The sequence below is a fragment of the Endocarpon pusillum genome (assembly GCF_000464535.1).
Source record: "Endocarpon pusillum Z07020 unplaced genomic scaffold C702291, whole genome shotgun sequence".
Lineage (NCBI taxonomy): Eukaryota > Fungi > Ascomycota > Eurotiomycetes > Verrucariales > Verrucariaceae > Endocarpon > Endocarpon pusillum.
This window is the reverse complement of record NW_006913518.1, coordinates 40,499-58,311: the sequence shown is the minus strand read 5'-3', so window position 1 is coordinate 58,311 and position 17,813 is coordinate 40,499. Positions and strand designations below refer to the sequence as shown.

General features: G+C 48.7%; 4 protein-coding genes across 4 annotated transcripts; 2 read left to right on the top strand and 2 right to left on the bottom strand.

The window, feature by feature from the left end:
• Positions 1-2,064: 2,064 nt before the first annotated feature.
• On the top strand, positions 2,065-5,085 carry EPUS_08725 (uncharacterized protein; the record flags this gene model as incomplete). The annotated part of the gene is made up of 1 exon (XM_007787876.1): positions 2,065-5,085. One exon carries the CDS (start codon positions 2,065-2,067, stop codon positions 5,083-5,085), a length of 3,021 nt encoding a protein of 1,006 aa, XP_007786066.1.
• A 1,448-nt stretch (positions 5,086-6,533) lies between these two features.
• EPUS_08724 (uncharacterized protein) lies at positions 6,534-6,884 on the bottom strand (the record flags this gene model as incomplete). Its single annotated transcript, XM_007787875.1, has 1 exon — positions 6,534-6,884. One exon carries the CDS (start codon positions 6,882-6,884, stop codon positions 6,534-6,536), a length of 351 nt encoding a protein of 116 aa, XP_007786065.1.
• A 1,962-nt stretch (positions 6,885-8,846) lies between these two features.
• EPUS_08723 (uncharacterized protein) lies at positions 8,847-15,439 on the bottom strand (the record flags this gene model as incomplete). Its single annotated transcript, XM_007787874.1, has 2 exons — positions 8,847-9,258; positions 9,345-15,439. The coding sequence occupies 2 exons, from the start codon at positions 15,437-15,439 to the stop codon at positions 8,847-8,849; spliced, it is 6,507 nt and encodes a 2,168-aa protein (XP_007786064.1).
• Positions 15,440-16,866: 1,427 nt separating this feature from the next.
• EPUS_08722 (uncharacterized protein) lies at positions 16,867-17,589 on the top strand (the record flags this gene model as incomplete). Its single annotated transcript, XM_007787873.1, has 1 exon — positions 16,867-17,589. One exon carries the CDS (start codon positions 16,867-16,869, stop codon positions 17,587-17,589), a length of 723 nt encoding a protein of 240 aa, XP_007786063.1.
• Between the last annotated feature and the right edge of the window lie 224 nt (positions 17,590-17,813).

Genomic DNA, 17,813 nt, shown 5'->3' with positions numbered 1-17,813 from the left:
CAGGGATATTCGGGCTCACAAGGGATAATAAACAGTCACCCTAGCTTTAAGTTGAAGAGCTGCATAAGTAATTCTTAGATTAGCTCAAATAATACATAGAATATTTCGTTTTTGAACGCGATTTAATATAAAGGGTTGACCAGAACGTAATAAGCCTTTGCCTTCGTTGCAAAGGGGATTTTGTACAAGGGTATCAAAAACAATAGATTTAGTGTAATCTACTTTTTTGCCAATTTTGCTCATTAACAGGCCTACATCTCTGTAGGCTGCAATTTGACCGCGTTGATATGGAGTTAGCTCCTGGCCATAACTCCTATTGATTTCTAATGGCGCCAAAGCGTTGCGTTGATTCATGGTGATTAATTGAAAAAGGTGCCAAAAAACGCGTGTAGAAAAAAAAGCGCGTTTCGTCCGGATACTTTTGGTGGGGCACTGTAATAGTAGCTAAATTAACTCCTTAGACCAAGATGCCCCTTACACTGCGGGAAAAATATGAGCAGTCTCTCTAAAAGAAGTAATAGGTCTCAACCACTACTAGTACTGCGTTACTTTCATATCCTCCAGACTTGCGTTTCCGTTGAGAACCAGCAGCATCCCCCTTCAATCCCGAAATTGAATATCTGGCTTTAAAGAGTGATTCCCTCACGTTCTGTGAAGTAAACGACGTGCTCGTCTAGGTCAAACAGAATGTCATCGAACCTAAGTTTTGACAGGTCTTCATAACGCACGGTGTCTTCCTCAATCACCTTTATTTGTAGCGCCAGCATTCTGGAGTAAGATCTATAATGAGCCAGGTCACCAACAGCAAACCAAAAAGCCCGGATGTCCTGAGCGCCTCCAGATCGACTTGAGCTCGCCTTGTCAACTCCAAAACCAGTCTTTTTTCAGGCCTTCGAAGAACTCCTTGCTTTTTTAACTCAAATTTCTCAGTCTTTTCAATCTCCCGTCTCGTCAGCAAGGGAAGAGGGACGCTATGAGTCATAATGTCGGCTTCTTCGGTAGTTGGCCAACTTCTAAATACAAGCCTTGGCCTTGCATGTACCAGCTGCAATCATTGTCACTTTATGGCCATGGTCGTAAAATCCTTGTGCCATATCGTGACTTGAAATGCCGCTCCCAACTAACGTTATTCATTTGTTGGGCGTTGACCAAGCAGTTCCGAGTTGAGACGAATGGCAGAGACGAGATCTTTGAAAATTGTTCCTGCCCTCAAATCTTGAGGACGCTAGGTTCACCAGACGCTCCATAGCCTGCATAATGTGCTGAGGGCGATAGATTCGTACCTCAGCACTTCCGTTATGGAACTGGCGTTCAAGTATAGCTCGTACCTCTTGCCATCCATTTTGCTCGTTGTAGCTTCGTTGACGACCTGACATTTAGTTCCATGAATTGTGCATACGACACTATCCGTTCCGCAGACTTGTTTTCAAGTGCCAACACTGGCCAAGTTTCTAGAAATGGAAGGTATGGCATGTGATTGTGTGTCAGGCGACGTTGAATGTTTTGTATGGTGGAAGGAGCAGTGCTAAGAGAGCTCACACCCGACTAGATCGTGCAGTACAAGTCGACAGTAAAGATTGCGCCAACAATTGTCCACATGCTGATTCTGGTCAATACTCAAACAAGAGATACCTACCTGCGTAAGGCGAGCCCCGGATGCAAGACCAGCTTGGTCTGCTTCTAACCAATGTTTGTAGGTTTCATGGCCAATGACATAGGGACGACGGGAGCATCAATAACAGATGTTGCTAATTTGCCTCACCGGTTATAAGCACAGTCGATTCCGAGCTCGCCTGGAAATTCTCCTGCATGATTCTCGTTTCTCGCCAATTGTAAGATTTGGTGGATGTTCCAGGGAGCCTGTAAACGAAGCCTGGGTGTCCTTGCTTGGTGTTCAATTTTGCTTATCCTTTAATACTAAAGTATATTCCACCGGAGCCATTACGTCATCAACTTTGTGTATCCCTTGTCGTTCCAACCGATATTTTCATCAACATCAAGAACACAAGTGCTGATCGAAAGCTCAATGATGGTGCCATACACGGATGCTCATCAATCGTTGCAATGGGACCGAAACGAATGGCGACCCGTGGCGGTGGTCGAGGTAGGCCGTCTCGACGGTCAAACAAACACACGACCCAAGAACAGGGTGACGTCCCCGAGATCTATCAAGAGATGCTCCTCGAGGCTGCCAGAAACCCTTTTCCAAAAGTGGACCTGCAGACTAAAGTTGTTAAACGGAGGAAACTGGAAGACGGCTCATCTCAGGTGACCGATTCCGAGCTCGCTGCGCAAGATTTGCCAAGCGGACCCATAGATGGTGTCGAAACTGGTGATGAAAGCGTATTGGCTCAATCTACACCACAAAGGCAGACTGTTTTTGACGACTTTCGTGGCTCTGGTGATGAGTCAGAGGATGATTTCGAGGAAGTGGACCTTGAGGCTGATGTCGAAGTCTATCAAGGTCAAGACAGAGCCGACGAGCCTCTTCAACTAGATCTTAACAAGAAACTTGACCCAGATGCTACCTCTTCAGTACATCGACGCAAGCCTGCTACTGCGGTGGAAAGAAGGATACGTCTTGATGTGCATAAATGGCATGTCCTCTGTCTGCTAGCTCACCTACAGCGCCGAAGTCACTGGTGTAATGACGAGCAAGTACAGTCTATCCTGAAACCTTTGATACCGCGGAAGCTGGTCAAGCTGTTTCACCTGGATGCCGGCCAACCGCAGTATCAGCGAACTCATTCGTTCAATGTAGCCATTGATGAGGTAAGTAAGATATGGCGAAGTGAATGGAAAATTACCGAGCAGGGCATGAGAAGAGCTTACTGGACGGACGATCCAGATGATCTCAAAAATGTAGACGATTATCCTGATCCAATTGACTATGATGACTTCCGGGATGCTGCAAGAACAAGATCTGGCTCTCGAGATCTTGGAGCTCAGCTATTCTGCGCATTACTGAGGTCAGTCGCGGTTGAGACGAGACTCGTCTGTTCATTACAACCTCTGCCGTTTTCTGGCGTAGCAAGGGGCACAACGCCAGTCAAACCCAAAGCAAAATACATTATGGCTTCAAACCTCGGAAGACAGCGTCAATTGAATCAAAATGCTGAGAGCCCTACAATTTCTGATCCGAGATGGCGTCTTTATGGCGCTGGACCTGAGGAATCTTCGCCTGTTCCCGCCGTCAAGAAGCCAGCAAAAAGGATAAGAGACTCACCATATCCTGTCTTCTGGGTTGAAATTTTTGACGAATCACTTCAGAAATGGATCCCCGTCGACCCACTCGTTCGCAGCACAATCAACAAACCCAAGACAGGTTTCGAACCACCCGCCAATGACTCACTTAACAGCATGTCCTATGTCATAGTATTTGAGGACGATGCCTCAGCTAAAGATGTCACGCGTCGTTACACTCAGTTCTACAATGGCAAAACCAGGAGAAATCGTGTCGAATCAACCAAAGGAGGAGACCTTTGGTGGAAGGAGACAATGTCTTTTTTCGAGAACCCATTCCCGGAAGATCGAGACGAGATCGAAAACGCGGAGTTGATGGCAAGGGAGGAGAGTGAACAAATGCCGAAGAATGTGCAGGATTTCAAGAATCACCCGCATTATGCTTTGGAGAGGCACCTTAGGCGGAACGAGGTGATCCATCCGAAGAAGGAAATAGGAAAGGTCACTGTCGGCCTGAGCAAAGATGGCAGGCTTGAGCCCGTCTTTCGAAGGAGGGATGTATTGGTTGTGAAGACGGCGGATCAATGGTATAGACTTGGTCGGGATATCAAGGTTGGAGAGCAGCCTCTAAAGAGAGTGATCCCAACGAAGAGGAGAGTTACACCTGTGGATGAGCAGGATGGGCAAGAAGAAGGAGCATTGCTTTATGCAGCGTTCCAGACAGAGCTATATGTGCCGCCAACCGTGGTGAATGGCAAGATACCGAGGAATGCCTACGGTAACCTGGATGTTTACGTGCCGAGTATGATCCCAGCTGGAGGGATCCACGTCGAGCATCCGGATGCAGCCAGAGCAGCTAGGATCCTCGGAATTGATTATGCGGATGCAGTGACCGGTTTTGAATTCAGAGGCAGACAAGGGACAGCGATAATGAAAGGTATAGTGGCAGCAACAGAGTATCGTGAGGCACTTATCGAGGTACTGGAAGCGCTTGCATACGAAAGGGTACGAATGAACAGCGAGAAGAGAAGCTCAATCGCACTACAGATGTGGAAGAAATTTTTGACTGCTTTGAGAATTCGCGAAAGAGTTAGTATGAAGTATGGAGAAGGAGGTAGTCAAGGTGGAGATCACGATGAAGACATAGAGGACAAGACATATCACGATGATGGTGACCATGACGAAGACGAAGGAGGCGGTTTCTTTCCGGAGCAGACTAAAGGACCGGCCACATTACCAGAGAGCCCAGATGTCGAAACTGGTTTGAATGAGCAAGTCATCTTCTATCCAGACTCGCCAGATATCGACATTACAATCATAGTTCACGAATCGCCACACAAGCTTCCTAGATCACAACAGCAGCAACGAAAGCCTTCACGGCTAGCAGCAAGACTCCCAGCAGAAGAACCAATGATGGGTGGGGGCTTTTTTGCCGAACGGGAAAATATTAACATCCCAGAGGATGGGCACCAAGGAGGAGGAGGATTTACAGCGGAAGACTCGTCACCCACCGCACCCGACGGAGCACCACCTCCCTCGCTAGTCTATGAATCTCTTCCCACCATACCTACTACCGCCTCCTCCGCCTCCACTGCGCATAAAGCCGTAGTCGCGAACACGGCCAATAACACCATAACCACCCCCGCCACCACCCCTTCTAACAATCTCCCGCACCGGACCCCGGTTCTCACCCAAAACGAAATTCACGGCCCAGTCCCATCATCACCAGCTCAACAACCACAAATCGCGGTAAGTTCGCCAAATGCCGAGCAAGTAGCAGAGAACCGCATCCCACCCTCCTCTTCCTCCTCCTCCCTAGAGCAAGGTTCCCTCCTCTCTCACGACCCGGAAGACGAAGACGCCGAACCGGATTGGTTGGCTGAGGCGATGGATTCTGACTGATCGAAAACTTAACTACGATACCTCAAAGGTAGTGGGGTGTGTTGTAGTGGGTTGAATGGAAACTGGTCTGCGCCGGCTGAAGCTGGAGGGTGGTGCTATTTTTCAAGCGTTTACTTCCTTTCTTCTGTTGAATCAGATGGGGGGGTTTGTATGAACAGGCTACATTCAATATCCAAGTTTTTCCGAACATATACATATGTGCGTCCCGGGTTCTCTTGAGGGAGGAGATATAGCTGGATGTGGGAATTTGAACACTGTATGTGACTAGTCGAAGGCGACGACGGCTGGTAAGTAAAGAACGGCAAATGTATTGTGTCATACGGCTGACGATGTCCTTGATCTGGCAAGATTTGTTCTGTATAGTAAGGAGCTCTGCGGTAAAGCTAGTCTACACTCTACCCAGTGTAGTATGGAATGAAATGAACGAATAGAAAATCCCCATCTCAGTTTCTGGCACGAATTTGAACAGAGCTTGGCGGACGGTTGCAAATCTTCATCTGCACAACGGGGCCATGGATTGTACCAACAGATTTGTATGAGGATTCCATGAGCTTGTTTGCAGTGCGAGCGAGATCGATACAGAAATTATCTCTTGTTATTCGCAGAACTAGTATTCACGTGAGAAGACGTCTTTAACACTCAACGGACGCCATTGGCCTCCGATTGACCCGTGTATGACCCCATTCTTCGACGTCCAGTTGGCCATCAATCTTTTCTGACGGCGTGCAGACCTGATCAATGGTCTCATAGATATCCCCGTTCGAAGCTGACTGTGGTTAATGCAGATGGTGACTTGTCGACTGTGCACCTTTTGAGCCACCAGGCTGTGATAGTTCTGCGGTCTCAACATGGCCAAAAAAGACCGCGGCCACAATTGGCTGCTAGCCAGCTACTTGTCTGACATCTCATTTCTATATTTATATAGACTACGGGGAGATACCATGATTCTCAATGTCACACCGCATGGGCAGTTGGTTTAAATCTTCATTCCTGACTCGATCAAGGAAATGAAATTCTAAAATGAGACTGAGATCGCTTTCTCATCATACTTATCCCTATGAATTTAAAGTGGTTGCTGTGGTGGTTCAGTCATGTTTAGGTGGAAAGGGAAGCTTTTACCCCGATGAAGCCGCGTTCTTGCTGGAGTCAAGCCTAAGTATCAACAGAGTTCTTGAAGTAGTTGCTGACATATCGTATTATCTTTCTGGAGCAGGTAAAGGATCAACTTATTCGGGTCCCAAGACTTATTACCGCTTTATCCCAGAGCGTTTCCTAATTGTCCAAACAACAAACGTACTAAATCAGATGACTTTCATCAGTCTTCAAGTGCTGGCAGAACTTTTGCGTAAACGAATGACCTGCCCTAGGCATCGGCTCTATGAGCCTCCTTCGCTTATCTGCTTTCTCCTCCCCTTGCCTGAGGAAAAAGTTGCGACGCGGCTCTGCTATTAACCGCATCGGGCCTTTGCTCCACCACAGTCCTTCGCATACCCGTAAGTGCAGCAGCCCCCCTGGGGATTGCACTCGAAGACGTGATCATTTACCCGCTTACTGCTGATGACCCAGGTTTTGAAGTCCTTCGTCAAGACGCAGTTGCCGCAGTACCGGCCTTGGGGCAGCCCCTTGACGCACTTGCAACCGTTTGTACGGCACGCGCGTGGGGCTAACTCGACCGGTGAGGCTGGCTCACGCGCTTCGATTTGGTCGCCTACCATCGCGACGGCTACGGTGCCCGTGGCAGGCTGCGCGACCGCTGCCACCAGCAAGGGAGCAAGAGCGAGAAAGGCTGCGAAGCGCATTCTGATTAAGGAGGCTCAAGTCGCGACTTGCAAGACTACTGGTCCTGTGAGAATCTGAACTTGAGGGGCCGGGCCCTTGAGGGGGATCGTGCTTACGGATGGGATGATTCGCTTACTCAAGCAAGCTTTTGAGTAGGAGATATTCGTGATCTTGTGGATAGTGCTAATGACGAGAAACAAAGGTATGTGCTTCTGATGAAATGCTCGCCATTATATACACAGAGTCCGGCCTGGTCCATATCAGCTGATGTCAAGTCCCTGTTGAAATATGATGTCGCCTGATCACTGTAGGCGGTATCAGCAGTACGTTCTGTTGGCTACAATCTCGTCTTGCATAGGAAATAAGCGAATCCGACGGCCACGCAGATACGATTGACTGGTCTGTTCTGTCTCTCTAGCTCTGTGGAACACTCGTATCGCCTCGGTCGGTTCGGAGGATTACTCGATCAGCACAACTTGTGAATGTCTGAGCCAAGGACATTTCCGACTAATCTTTTCGATATCCATCTATAGTGGTGTCAGGTCATGTGGCCGCATACTCTCTGAGCCCTAAACATGTTGTTGACTCTGTGGAGCACGATCAGCTCAAAGAGTCAATTGGAGGTATAGAACTGCTAAAAATCTAAAATACAAAGTTCAGAGGAAATAGCCGCATAGGCACCAAAACCCCGCAACTCTGACAATGTATGCCTGCCTACTTTAGGTGTTATCGCCGATGCACGTCCTAAGCGCACACCGAGATACTCGATGGGGTCCTCGCATATATATCATAGAGCACTTCTCAGGGCAGAACTTGAAGTCGTAGCGTTCGTGTTCGTGTTCGTATTGACGCCATTCCGGATATTTTATGCATGTAATTGGCTTAGAGATTTACACTACCCCTTGCGTCAACACGCAGTAGGGCAACCAATGCTGAAACGATAAGGTTCTCCACATCTCCCAACGGCTTTCTATTGGTTAGCCCTCACAAACCTCCTCCTTTAGTTCTAGCCCTTTCAATGTGCTCGCTTGCTTCCTGTCCAATATCATGCAGGTCAGATACGACGAGAGTAACCGTCGACCCTATTATTGGAGGAAGAGGACAAAGGCTGCAAACCTGAGCAAGTTTGAGGTGGGATTTATGTTCGATCCAGGACTTACTTGCCAAGCTTATTACACGACGCTAAAGCTTATCCACTGTACCACTGCACAGAATCAGCTTCTTTATTAGGATTAATCTTCCCGCGATTTAGCGTAGAGAGCTGCTGTAGCCTTGGCAGTGTGGGGCTTTTACCGGGTAGATTTCTGGTAACCCACACTCACCCAATTGACTTATTGAGCTGATAGTGCTCTCAGGCAGGAAGAAAATCAAAAATCAAATAATCTTAAATATTGCAACAGAATTATTACGTTGGATTGCGGGAATGCTAATCCTAACGAGAATGAACAGCCATTTAGTGATACAGGGAATATAAAAGATTAAAATTAAATTATATAACAGATCTACTTCAGTCTTTATCCAACATCCAAGATGATTATCTTAGAGCTAATACGGTAATTCAGTTGTTTAGTAGCAACAGCAAGTCTTCATGTCTAGATATCGCCCAACAACGAACAAGTTTATGGAATGCCCCATACAAATTCGGTGGGGCAATCCGTGGCCCTATTGTGGAGATGACGATTTGAATTGGCCGTTTGGCCTCAATGGTCCGCTGTACAGAGCCAAGGACTTGATGCCGATCGATATACTCTAAACTCCACATGCCTGCCTGCCTGATGCCTGCCCTGTGCAGGGCTAGAGAGAAAGGGACTCGTTTCCACATTCTGAACGACAGCATCTGTCCCTATGATAGAACCCTTGTGTATTCAGTGCGCTACCCTCCCCATCGTTGCAGAGCCCAGTCAATGCCCTCATCTCCCTGCCCTATAATTTGCCACCGCTTCAAACCACTCTATCCCTATTCCCATCTTCAGTTCGTGGACTCAGATACTCTCCCAACCCCCGCCATTGATCTCCCCCTCCAACTTCCTCGCTACCGTACTCCACACATTTCCATTCAGCATCAACCACACTTCCCTCAACAGGCGATCATACCGTTTCTGATTCAACACCAACTGATGTCGCTGCCTCAGTCCCGGATCCACTTCACCATGTTTCGTCAGATACGGGGCATGGAACCAGCCGCCGTTGGATTTCGGGGCGCCAAAATGAAGGGATGATGGGTTTGGTGGAGAGGCGGATGATGAAGAGGATGAGGTCAAGGTGGCGGGTTTTGGGGCCGAGGCGGGGATATTAGAGGAGGATGGGGGAAGTGGGATGGGTTTACGAACGATGTGGAGGAGGAGGATGGTGCATTTGCGTATGGAGAGGAAGATTCCGATTGGAGAGGAACATCTAAATAGCGAGAGAGGATGAGTTAGTATGCTATAGGGGTTTCAGGATGGGGAAAAGGAGAAAGCCGGGTCAGGACAAGGACATACTTCTCAACATGGAGATTGGCTGGACCGATCTTGTTCTTCATACAGCAGACCGCTTGACTGCAGAAGATCGCCCCGCAGAATAAGCATAGCGCTGGGTCTGTAAGATCTTTGCCGGTCGATGGACACTTTCTGCGGTTTGCCTCCTCCATGAGGACATCAAAGTACTTTGGTAGGCCGATAAGCTCGAATGGTGCTGGGTGAGGTAAAGTTATATTGCGAGAGAGGTCTATGACCAAATGTCCCTTTGCAGGATCTCCGGAGCCTCTTGACGGATGAAGAGGGATGTAGCTGCCTTCTCCAACTTGTTTGCTCTGTTGGTGTCTTGCGAAGGTGAGGATCCAGCCCGAGACTTGGTCTTTGGTGGAACGTTTTCCGGAAGAGGGCTGAAAATCCGAGACTATGTCATATAGACTAGGGAGATTGAGCAGGCGTGAGAGCCGATCGATCTCGGGTAGTTCGTGGTGAGAAGAAGCGGGAAAATCCACACCGTGGCTAATATGCAGGAATATTGTGGCTCTACGTAAAAAGGTAAGGCTATAAGACCGAACCAAGGCAAACAGAGCTTGCTCGCAATGTGGAGCGAGTCTGCTGGGCATGTATCCAGCATTGTAAATTATTTCAGTCATCCACTCGGTAAGAGCTGAAAGCGCCTGCACTTCAGATCCAGTTGGCGGTGTTGCCGGAGGTGAGATGGGTCGCGCAGTCCTGGGATCCTCAACAAGGTTTGCTAGCCGTCCTGGACGGTTGATGTACGCCATAATAGTCTGCACAATTTGGGCTAGGTAGCAAAGCCGCAAAATGTGATGGATGCTGATTTTTAAGGTTGGACTGAGGACCAAGCAAGATTGCACGAATACGTCAAAGACGTCTTGGAGAAACAGAGGTCCTACATGTGTAGCGGCGCTAGGGGAGTTCCCGTGGTTGGCAGTGGAAAGTGCTGATGCTGATCTTACGAACAGCTGGCGAAATAATCGTTTCTGTGCTGCTGAAAGATCATCTACAGACGAATCAACAGATATCTCGCCAGACGAGATGTAAGAGCTGATCGTCTCTGAAAGTATGCGGAGGTGAGACAGCGTCTGGGTAGATGTTCTCTCTAGCAGGTTGAATCCAGATCCGGCAGCAACACCACGCTGCCCAATCTCGACCGCCGACACCGAGGACCCAAGTAGAGAAAGCAAGACGTCGATGTAGGAGACATGCTGTACTGACGAGGGAGAAACCTGCAAACGATTGAAGCCGTTGATATTAATGGTGTCTCCAAGCCTGGAGAAAACATGGGCCAACTCTATCATTGAAGGAGGCACTGAAGTAGTTGGGCTTATCAATCGACCCAGAGACACCGCCTTTCTCATTGTCTCAAAGAACCCTGCTGTGACAGAAGCTGGGAAAGATTTCTGGACATTCCGAGCATTTTCAAGGCCGCTTTGCTCAAGGGCCTGTTGCATCGGAAGTATGCGATAGACTTCGGCCTCAAGAAAGGATTCCAAACTCTCTTCATTGAGGAGCACACCCGGATAGCAGTTCTCCTTTTCTTTCCAAAGAATAGGTAGAAAAGTGTTTCCAAGTGCTTTGCACAACGGACACACGAATTCGTTGTTTTCTATTCGCTCGGGGTGGTGTCTGGCGATTTGTTGTGCATGCCGCCTCGCAACAGATTTGAAATAGTGATCAAAGCATGCAAAATGCATTAGATGACCACAGCCTGTTGATATTGGCGATCTCCTTACAAATCCCATGGGCCAGCCTTTCCCGAGCCCTTGTCGATCTGTCATGATTGAATTGCCTTCTGTAGTAAGTCGCACGACCTGCTCATGATTTTCACCAGCGACACCAAAGGGACGAATGTTCTCGATGGACAGATCAAGACTGGCCGGTGTGTTCAACACTTCTCGAACCAAATCAGCATCATCAAGATTGGTCTGCCGGAGGATGTTGCTTTCGGTGAACATTCCAAAAGTACCGTAGAGTCTGCCCGGGTTCGTCTCTTCCTGGCAGAGAATACACACACCTGTCGGATATTTCCAGACCTTCTTACCCATGGCCACGGGTGCTTCCGTTTCGGTGTCACTCAAGTCTTCGTCAGACCAGTCAGATACTCCTTGATTGTCCATGAAATTCTGCTGCTGCTGCTGCATTTGGGCCATAACCCTTGCCTTACGTTCATCAGCTTGTCTCTTCTTAGCTTCGACCCCCTGCTCTAGATTTGCAGGAGAGGCGGTGTCTAGCCTGCCAAAGGGAAAGTCGAGACCTGCTGTTGCTCGATTAAAGTCAAACGTCCGTTTTCGGCAGAACAGTTTAAGGAGGTGCTTAATCTTCGGCCTGCACGAAGCGTATTCTTCCATGGTGGAAATAGACTGCAAGACCTCGATGATGGTCTCATGCCCTTGAGGCTGAGTGACAGCCTTAGCGGTCAATGCATGGCGTATGAAAGAATGCATGGACTCTTCCGTGAACTCATCCTCAGTGGTGTCATCCTCTAGAGTTGCAACCAACGCGAGCTGAAGAACAACATGCAGCAATGACTCGATGCGGGTGGCGGGAACATCCGGGGTCATGCTCTTCGCAACGAGGGCATAGTCAAACGCATAGAAGACAATCTGGGCAAATAGACGTGAGCTTGTGAAGGAAGCAAGGCCGCTATACACGCCAGTTGGTATTGGACGGAGCTTTGGTTCTAGCACAACTTCTTCAGCAGGCTTGCCAATTTTCTTAGACATCCAGTCTTTGTAAATATTCTCAGCCTCCTCTCGCTGATTCTTGTTATAGTTTGTGTTGTAAGGATCCAGCTCTTCCAGATATTCGGGCTTCAACTCGAAGGTTCCAGAGTCGGTCAAGCCTTCAGGAGCGCGGAACGTGGTCATCTCCATTAAAATACGGTGCAGATCTGGGTAGTCTTGCACCCTCTCATTGAGCTTGGTGTTCAAATCAGAGAACGACAAAGGCTTGAAGCATAGGGCATGAATTATGTCCTTGCGGGTCGCTACCAGAAGCGGGTTTGGTTCGTCTTCAATGGCGATGAGGGATGAGCGATCGCTGAGGATCATGATTAGCAGATTGACAAAATCCTCCAAGATATCGACTCTCTGCAAATCTTCACAGGTTTTTCTGACGTTGTACTTTCCCCGCATCCATGCCTCCAAACCATAACGGTCAATCATGGTGGCAAGCAATCTGCTCGGATCGCAGGTCACAAATGCAGTTTGCAAAAGGAAGATATCACGATGATAACCTACATCACGGAAATTCACGCCCTTGTATTGCGACATTTGGTGACGCAAGCTCATACCGTTCCGTACCCACAGACCGGCCCTCATTTGGGCAAGCCAGGCACAGACTCGCAGGGGGAAATCATAAAGAGCAAGTAATGCATCCTCAGGCTCGTAGAAGCCTTTTACGGACGAGTTGAGAGGCCCATACTGTTTGACAAAGTCAGAGCTGGCCTTGTACAACACGTCTCGCATTTCTGCATTAGACAGACTCTTGCCAGCCTCTATCAGCCAGGACAAGGTATAGTGTAATGCATGATGGAAACTGAGGGCGCCTGTCTCAACCACATAGTCGATGACGCGATGAGTCTTCTCTCTGTACTGGTCTGCATTGTCCTCAAACTCAAATGGTTTGAGCTGCTTGAATCGAGCGACCTCCTTGATCTCAGTCTGGTCGAACCTGCTGCGTTCTAACCCCACAGAGTTGACAATGGTAGCGAAGGTAGATGTATAGATCACATATGCTATACCGTCTCCAACTTTCCCTTTTGAGTTGACAGATGAGAAAGACTCAGAGAACTGGCGGCAGAGCTTGTTGATTTCTCTGGTCAATAGTGACGCACTAATCCAGGCGTCTGTTTCGTACTCCACATGTTCTCCAACAGCTCGTGAATTTGGACAAATACCTTGTGAGAGCTTGACAAGATCGATGAATTGAAGTAGATATTGCCTCTCTTCACGAACTTTTCTTTGGACGGGTTCAGAAGACAAAAAATATCTGAGGTCTGTGAAGAAATGGTACAAACGTCGGTTGGTAACAGACCCAGTGTCAAAAGCCAGGGTAGCGGACGAGCTCACGTCTTGAGGAAAGCCCACCTGGCGGGAAGTGAGGAAAGTGTACAGGATAGCCATTAGATTAGTTAGGAAATTGCCTCGTTCGATGACTTCCTCCGTGATGGATGGCGATGTCAGCATCTGTAAAGATAGGTTGATGATTGAATGATCTGGTTCTCGGTCCGCAATCAGGTAGAGCTGAGAAAGCGAGGTGTATAGCCCAGAGAACCGGAGACCCAGTATGCGCTTGAAGACTGGTACGTTGACGACTGTGCTGATGTAAAGATCGCGAAGATCAATTCTCGTTTTCTTCCACATTCGCATATCAAACAGAACCATGGAATCGAGTCGAATATTTTTTGTCAGATCCTCGTAGAGGGGGAGATTCGATCTGTCGACTGATCCAGACGGCCGAACTGCCCAGTGGCTTGGCTGGACGCCACCAAGAATCTTCCGTCTGCCGTAAGGCGTTCGGGGGATGTTGTTGTAGTTTGCTGTTAGATCTTGAGATATGAAGCCAGCATCTTGAGGGTCCGACTCGGTTGGTGTGAAAACTTCGGTGTCCTGTTGGTATTGAGTGCCTGGTTGGCGAACCTGCTCAGCTGCTGCTTCTTCTTCCTCTTCTTCAGCTCCCTGGTGCGGCGGACCCATATCCATTCCACCGCTGTCTTGGGTTGGCATAGCAGCCGGCGGAGCAGCATCCAATAGTTGACGATCATTCAACCTTTCAAAATCCACCTGTCTCAGCAGCAATCTCACGTCTGGACGGCCCTCTTCATCCTCCTCACGTCCATCGAATGTGCCTTCTACCTCCATTGGATCGGTTTCTGTCTGGCCGATAGCTTCAGTCATGTCCTCTTCATTATCCTCGGCATCCGCAGTCACTTCGGGAGCAATTCCCAACTCTGTCAACAAAGGTAGGGTAGCAAACCGATACCTTGTATCAGAATGTTGATGATCATCGATGCCACTTCGGCCGATCTGCGCATTGTAAGCCTCGCTACCAACGCGCCATTGTTGGAGCATTTCCTCGCAGATTGTGTACCGAAGAACATTGTGGTCCTCACAAACACTACATCCAGAGATGTCTGACAGCCATTCGACGATCGTGCCGCACATTTGCTCCCTGAAAGTGTCTCTAGATGTACGGATGGTTGTGGTGACTTTGATACTCTCAACGATGTTCGACATTCTGATCAGCTCCTTCAGGTCTCTGGAATGCCTCAATATCGATCGTCCAATATCATTCGCCTCCCAGGCCTTTGTGAGGCCGAATTTTGTCGTCTTCCTGCAAGCTCTTTTGATGACATCTCTTACTTCTTCCACTGTGTGCTTCTCATCATTCCACACTATCAGACAGTATTCAGGATTTACTTCGTATTCATCACCACCAGCATACCACTGCGGGCCCAGCCGTGAAAAGCTCTCATCATGCTTGATGCTTTCTTCCGTCTTAGGAAGCCGGAGCTGTTCAGGTGAGCATGATATGACATCAGAGAAGTAATCCAGAACTCTGCTAATAGTCGTGCGGATGGACTGAACTAAGTCTGGAGGCAAAGAGGAAGGCTGATATCCCGTCTTCGTCTTTTCAGATGCCGTGTGTATGGCACAGTTTACGGGTCTTTTCCATGCCTCGAGATCGCCGCAATCACAGCAACCACTGTTCCCCGCGCTCGCAGATATGTGGAACTGATGACCTTCATGGTCACTAGCATCGAAACATCGAGAGCAGAGGACACAGGTAGCGTCGTTGGTGCAGGTCATGCAATGGTACGAGGCCTCTCCTTGCTTGAATATATGACCACATGGATGACCTCTTGCGGCTTCCGTGTATTCTGAGCTCTGTGTTATTCCTTGAGCGTCTTTGAGTTTGTAAGACTCCGGAAATCCAGCAGGGAAGAGGGCCGACAAGTAGTCAGGTCTGTCGTTCGTAAGGGATCGAAAAAGAATTTCCAATAGAGCGCGCTGCGCGTTCTCATCGTAACGATGTGAGAACCTGTACGGATGATCCCTCAGTGCTTTGCACAGCTTGTGCTCAAGCTCTGCCGCCATTACGTTTCGTATTCTACCCCTACCTGCAACAACGCAGAAGTGGTTGAGTGGGGGAATGTCTCATGGAGCCACGCAGTGGCAAGGTTTACCTCAAGCCAGCTATCATGTGTAGACGAAGACTTCGTTGACTGCCTGTAGAGACACGATTTGTCTTCCGGAAGCTGTGGAATTGTGAAGATGGGTATTCGGCAGAGTGAGGTATGTGAGAGACAGCCACGGAGGTAGACACGGAGGTAGACACGTGGGTGAATACTCCTCCAACTACGTTTAACTGGAATTATGACCTATCAGTTGTGATGCCACTCAAACACATACAGAACTATAAGAGCTCTATTGTGAAGTGACCTGGAAACACTAAGAGAGAACCAATAGAACCAATTAAATCTCGCTTACAGAGATTCGTGCACAGGATGCTTAGGTCACTTTATGCCATTTGATTTATGTACAGAGAGCACCTCCTCTACTCGATGTGGTGAGTGGCCGCACCTCTAGAGTTGTCAATATCCCCCACACCTCTCTTGCTTCTACTACCACACTCATTCATCGTCGTCGTCGTCGTCGTCGTCCTCGCTAGGTTTTTGTACGTATCTGTGTTTGATGTCCTTCCATTGTCTCTGTAGACACGAATCAGCACATGTTCGCACAGGTAACCATGCTCAACCAGATCATTCATACCCCTTTATTTATCCTGTTCCATATTGCGTCGGTTGTAGTGTCAAAGGCTCTGTTGTCATAGGTGGTCAGCTCGCTGAACTTGACGGGACATGTTGTAGAGTTTCCTGGTTGCAACTAACATTTCGAACGCAAAGGCCCCCAAAAAGACGGTGGATAGGAAGACATAATTCCTCCGAAATATCGAGCTATCATAGGGAAGTCAGATTGTGCTTATAAAGCTAGGTATTGGGAGCGAGGTACTTAAACAGGCCAGATGCAATCTGCAAGCACAAGGAGTCAGTCAATGCAATACGGCCTTGCACAAGGGGAGACTTACGCCAGCCATGATGCTGACCTTTGACCAATACCTTGTGCTGATTGAGAGGATAGGTAAGCTGCAGAGTATCAATTGGAAGTGTTCTGGGTACTGTAGTCAATATGAAGCTCTAGATGTCCCGGAAACTGTCGGCTTTCCATTGGTGCAGCCGAACTCTCCTCCGCAGAGCTACATTCACACTGGGCACCCAGGGAAGGCACACATCAATATAAGCCCTCAATTTATTTGCCCTACAACCTGAGAATCTCCCTTACAACTGTAAGAAATCATCGGCTGCATAGCAAGCACCACTGGAGATCAAGATCCATAAGAACTGCCATCATTCGCGGATGAGTGGGATTGTCCCCCCAGTCTCAATGCGCACCTCCCCTCCATCGTAACTTTGGTCTTGTACTTATCCTTCTCTTACGCATCCACTCGCACTCTAGAATCCATCATGCCATCAGCGACCACCCCAAATCGCCCCTCGACTCCCCTTTCAAACTCCGGCATCCAGACCCTGCCAACAGGCCACTCCATAATTCCCTCGTCCGTCCGACCAGACGGCTCAACCCGCAAAGAGATCAAAGTCCGACCGGGCTACCGCCCACCAGAAGACCAAGAGAAATACCGAAACCGGATTGTCGAAGCTCGCAGCAACATCGGGACTGGAGGAATTCCAGGTGCTGAACCAGCAAACACAACAGCTAAAGGGGCCGAGGAGAAGAACAAGAACGCAAAAAGAAGAGAGGCTGCAAGGAAGAAGGCCGCTGCTGCTGCTACTACTGCTACTGATGAAATTGAATCACCCGATGCTGGAGTCGGAGATATCACGAACGGGCTACAGAAGACGCAGCTCCACGTTAGTGAAACAGAGAAGCTCAAGCAGGACTGGCGAGATCCTAGCAAATTAACGACGAACGAAACGACATTGATCGAGGCAGACGAAACAGCGGAGAGGGAGAAAAAAGTACGAAACCTGAAGAAGAAGCTCCGACAAGCCCGCGAATTGAAGGAGAAGAAGGAAGGAGGCGGGCAACTCTTGCCAGAACAGCTTACCAAAGTGACAAAGATCCAGGAGCTAATCCGAGATCTGGACAAGCTCGGGTACGACGCTGACGGTGAACCCAAGACAGCCATCGATGGATCTCAGAGTCGTAATGGCGTAGAGCATGGTTGAGGCCGTGGAGTTTTCAAGCACCCGAAAGTGTCTAGATTACGCCCCCGAGCCGGACTCCAACGGTTCGTGATACGGTGATGTTCTGCAGCAACATATGTTCTCAGGAGAGTTGGTTGCAGATTCGGAGATATTATGTGGCTTGGTGAATGGAAACAACCCTATGAGCTGGGGACGCTGCTAACCATCGATCGAACTACGCCGCCAATTCAGTATGTAGAAGTGAT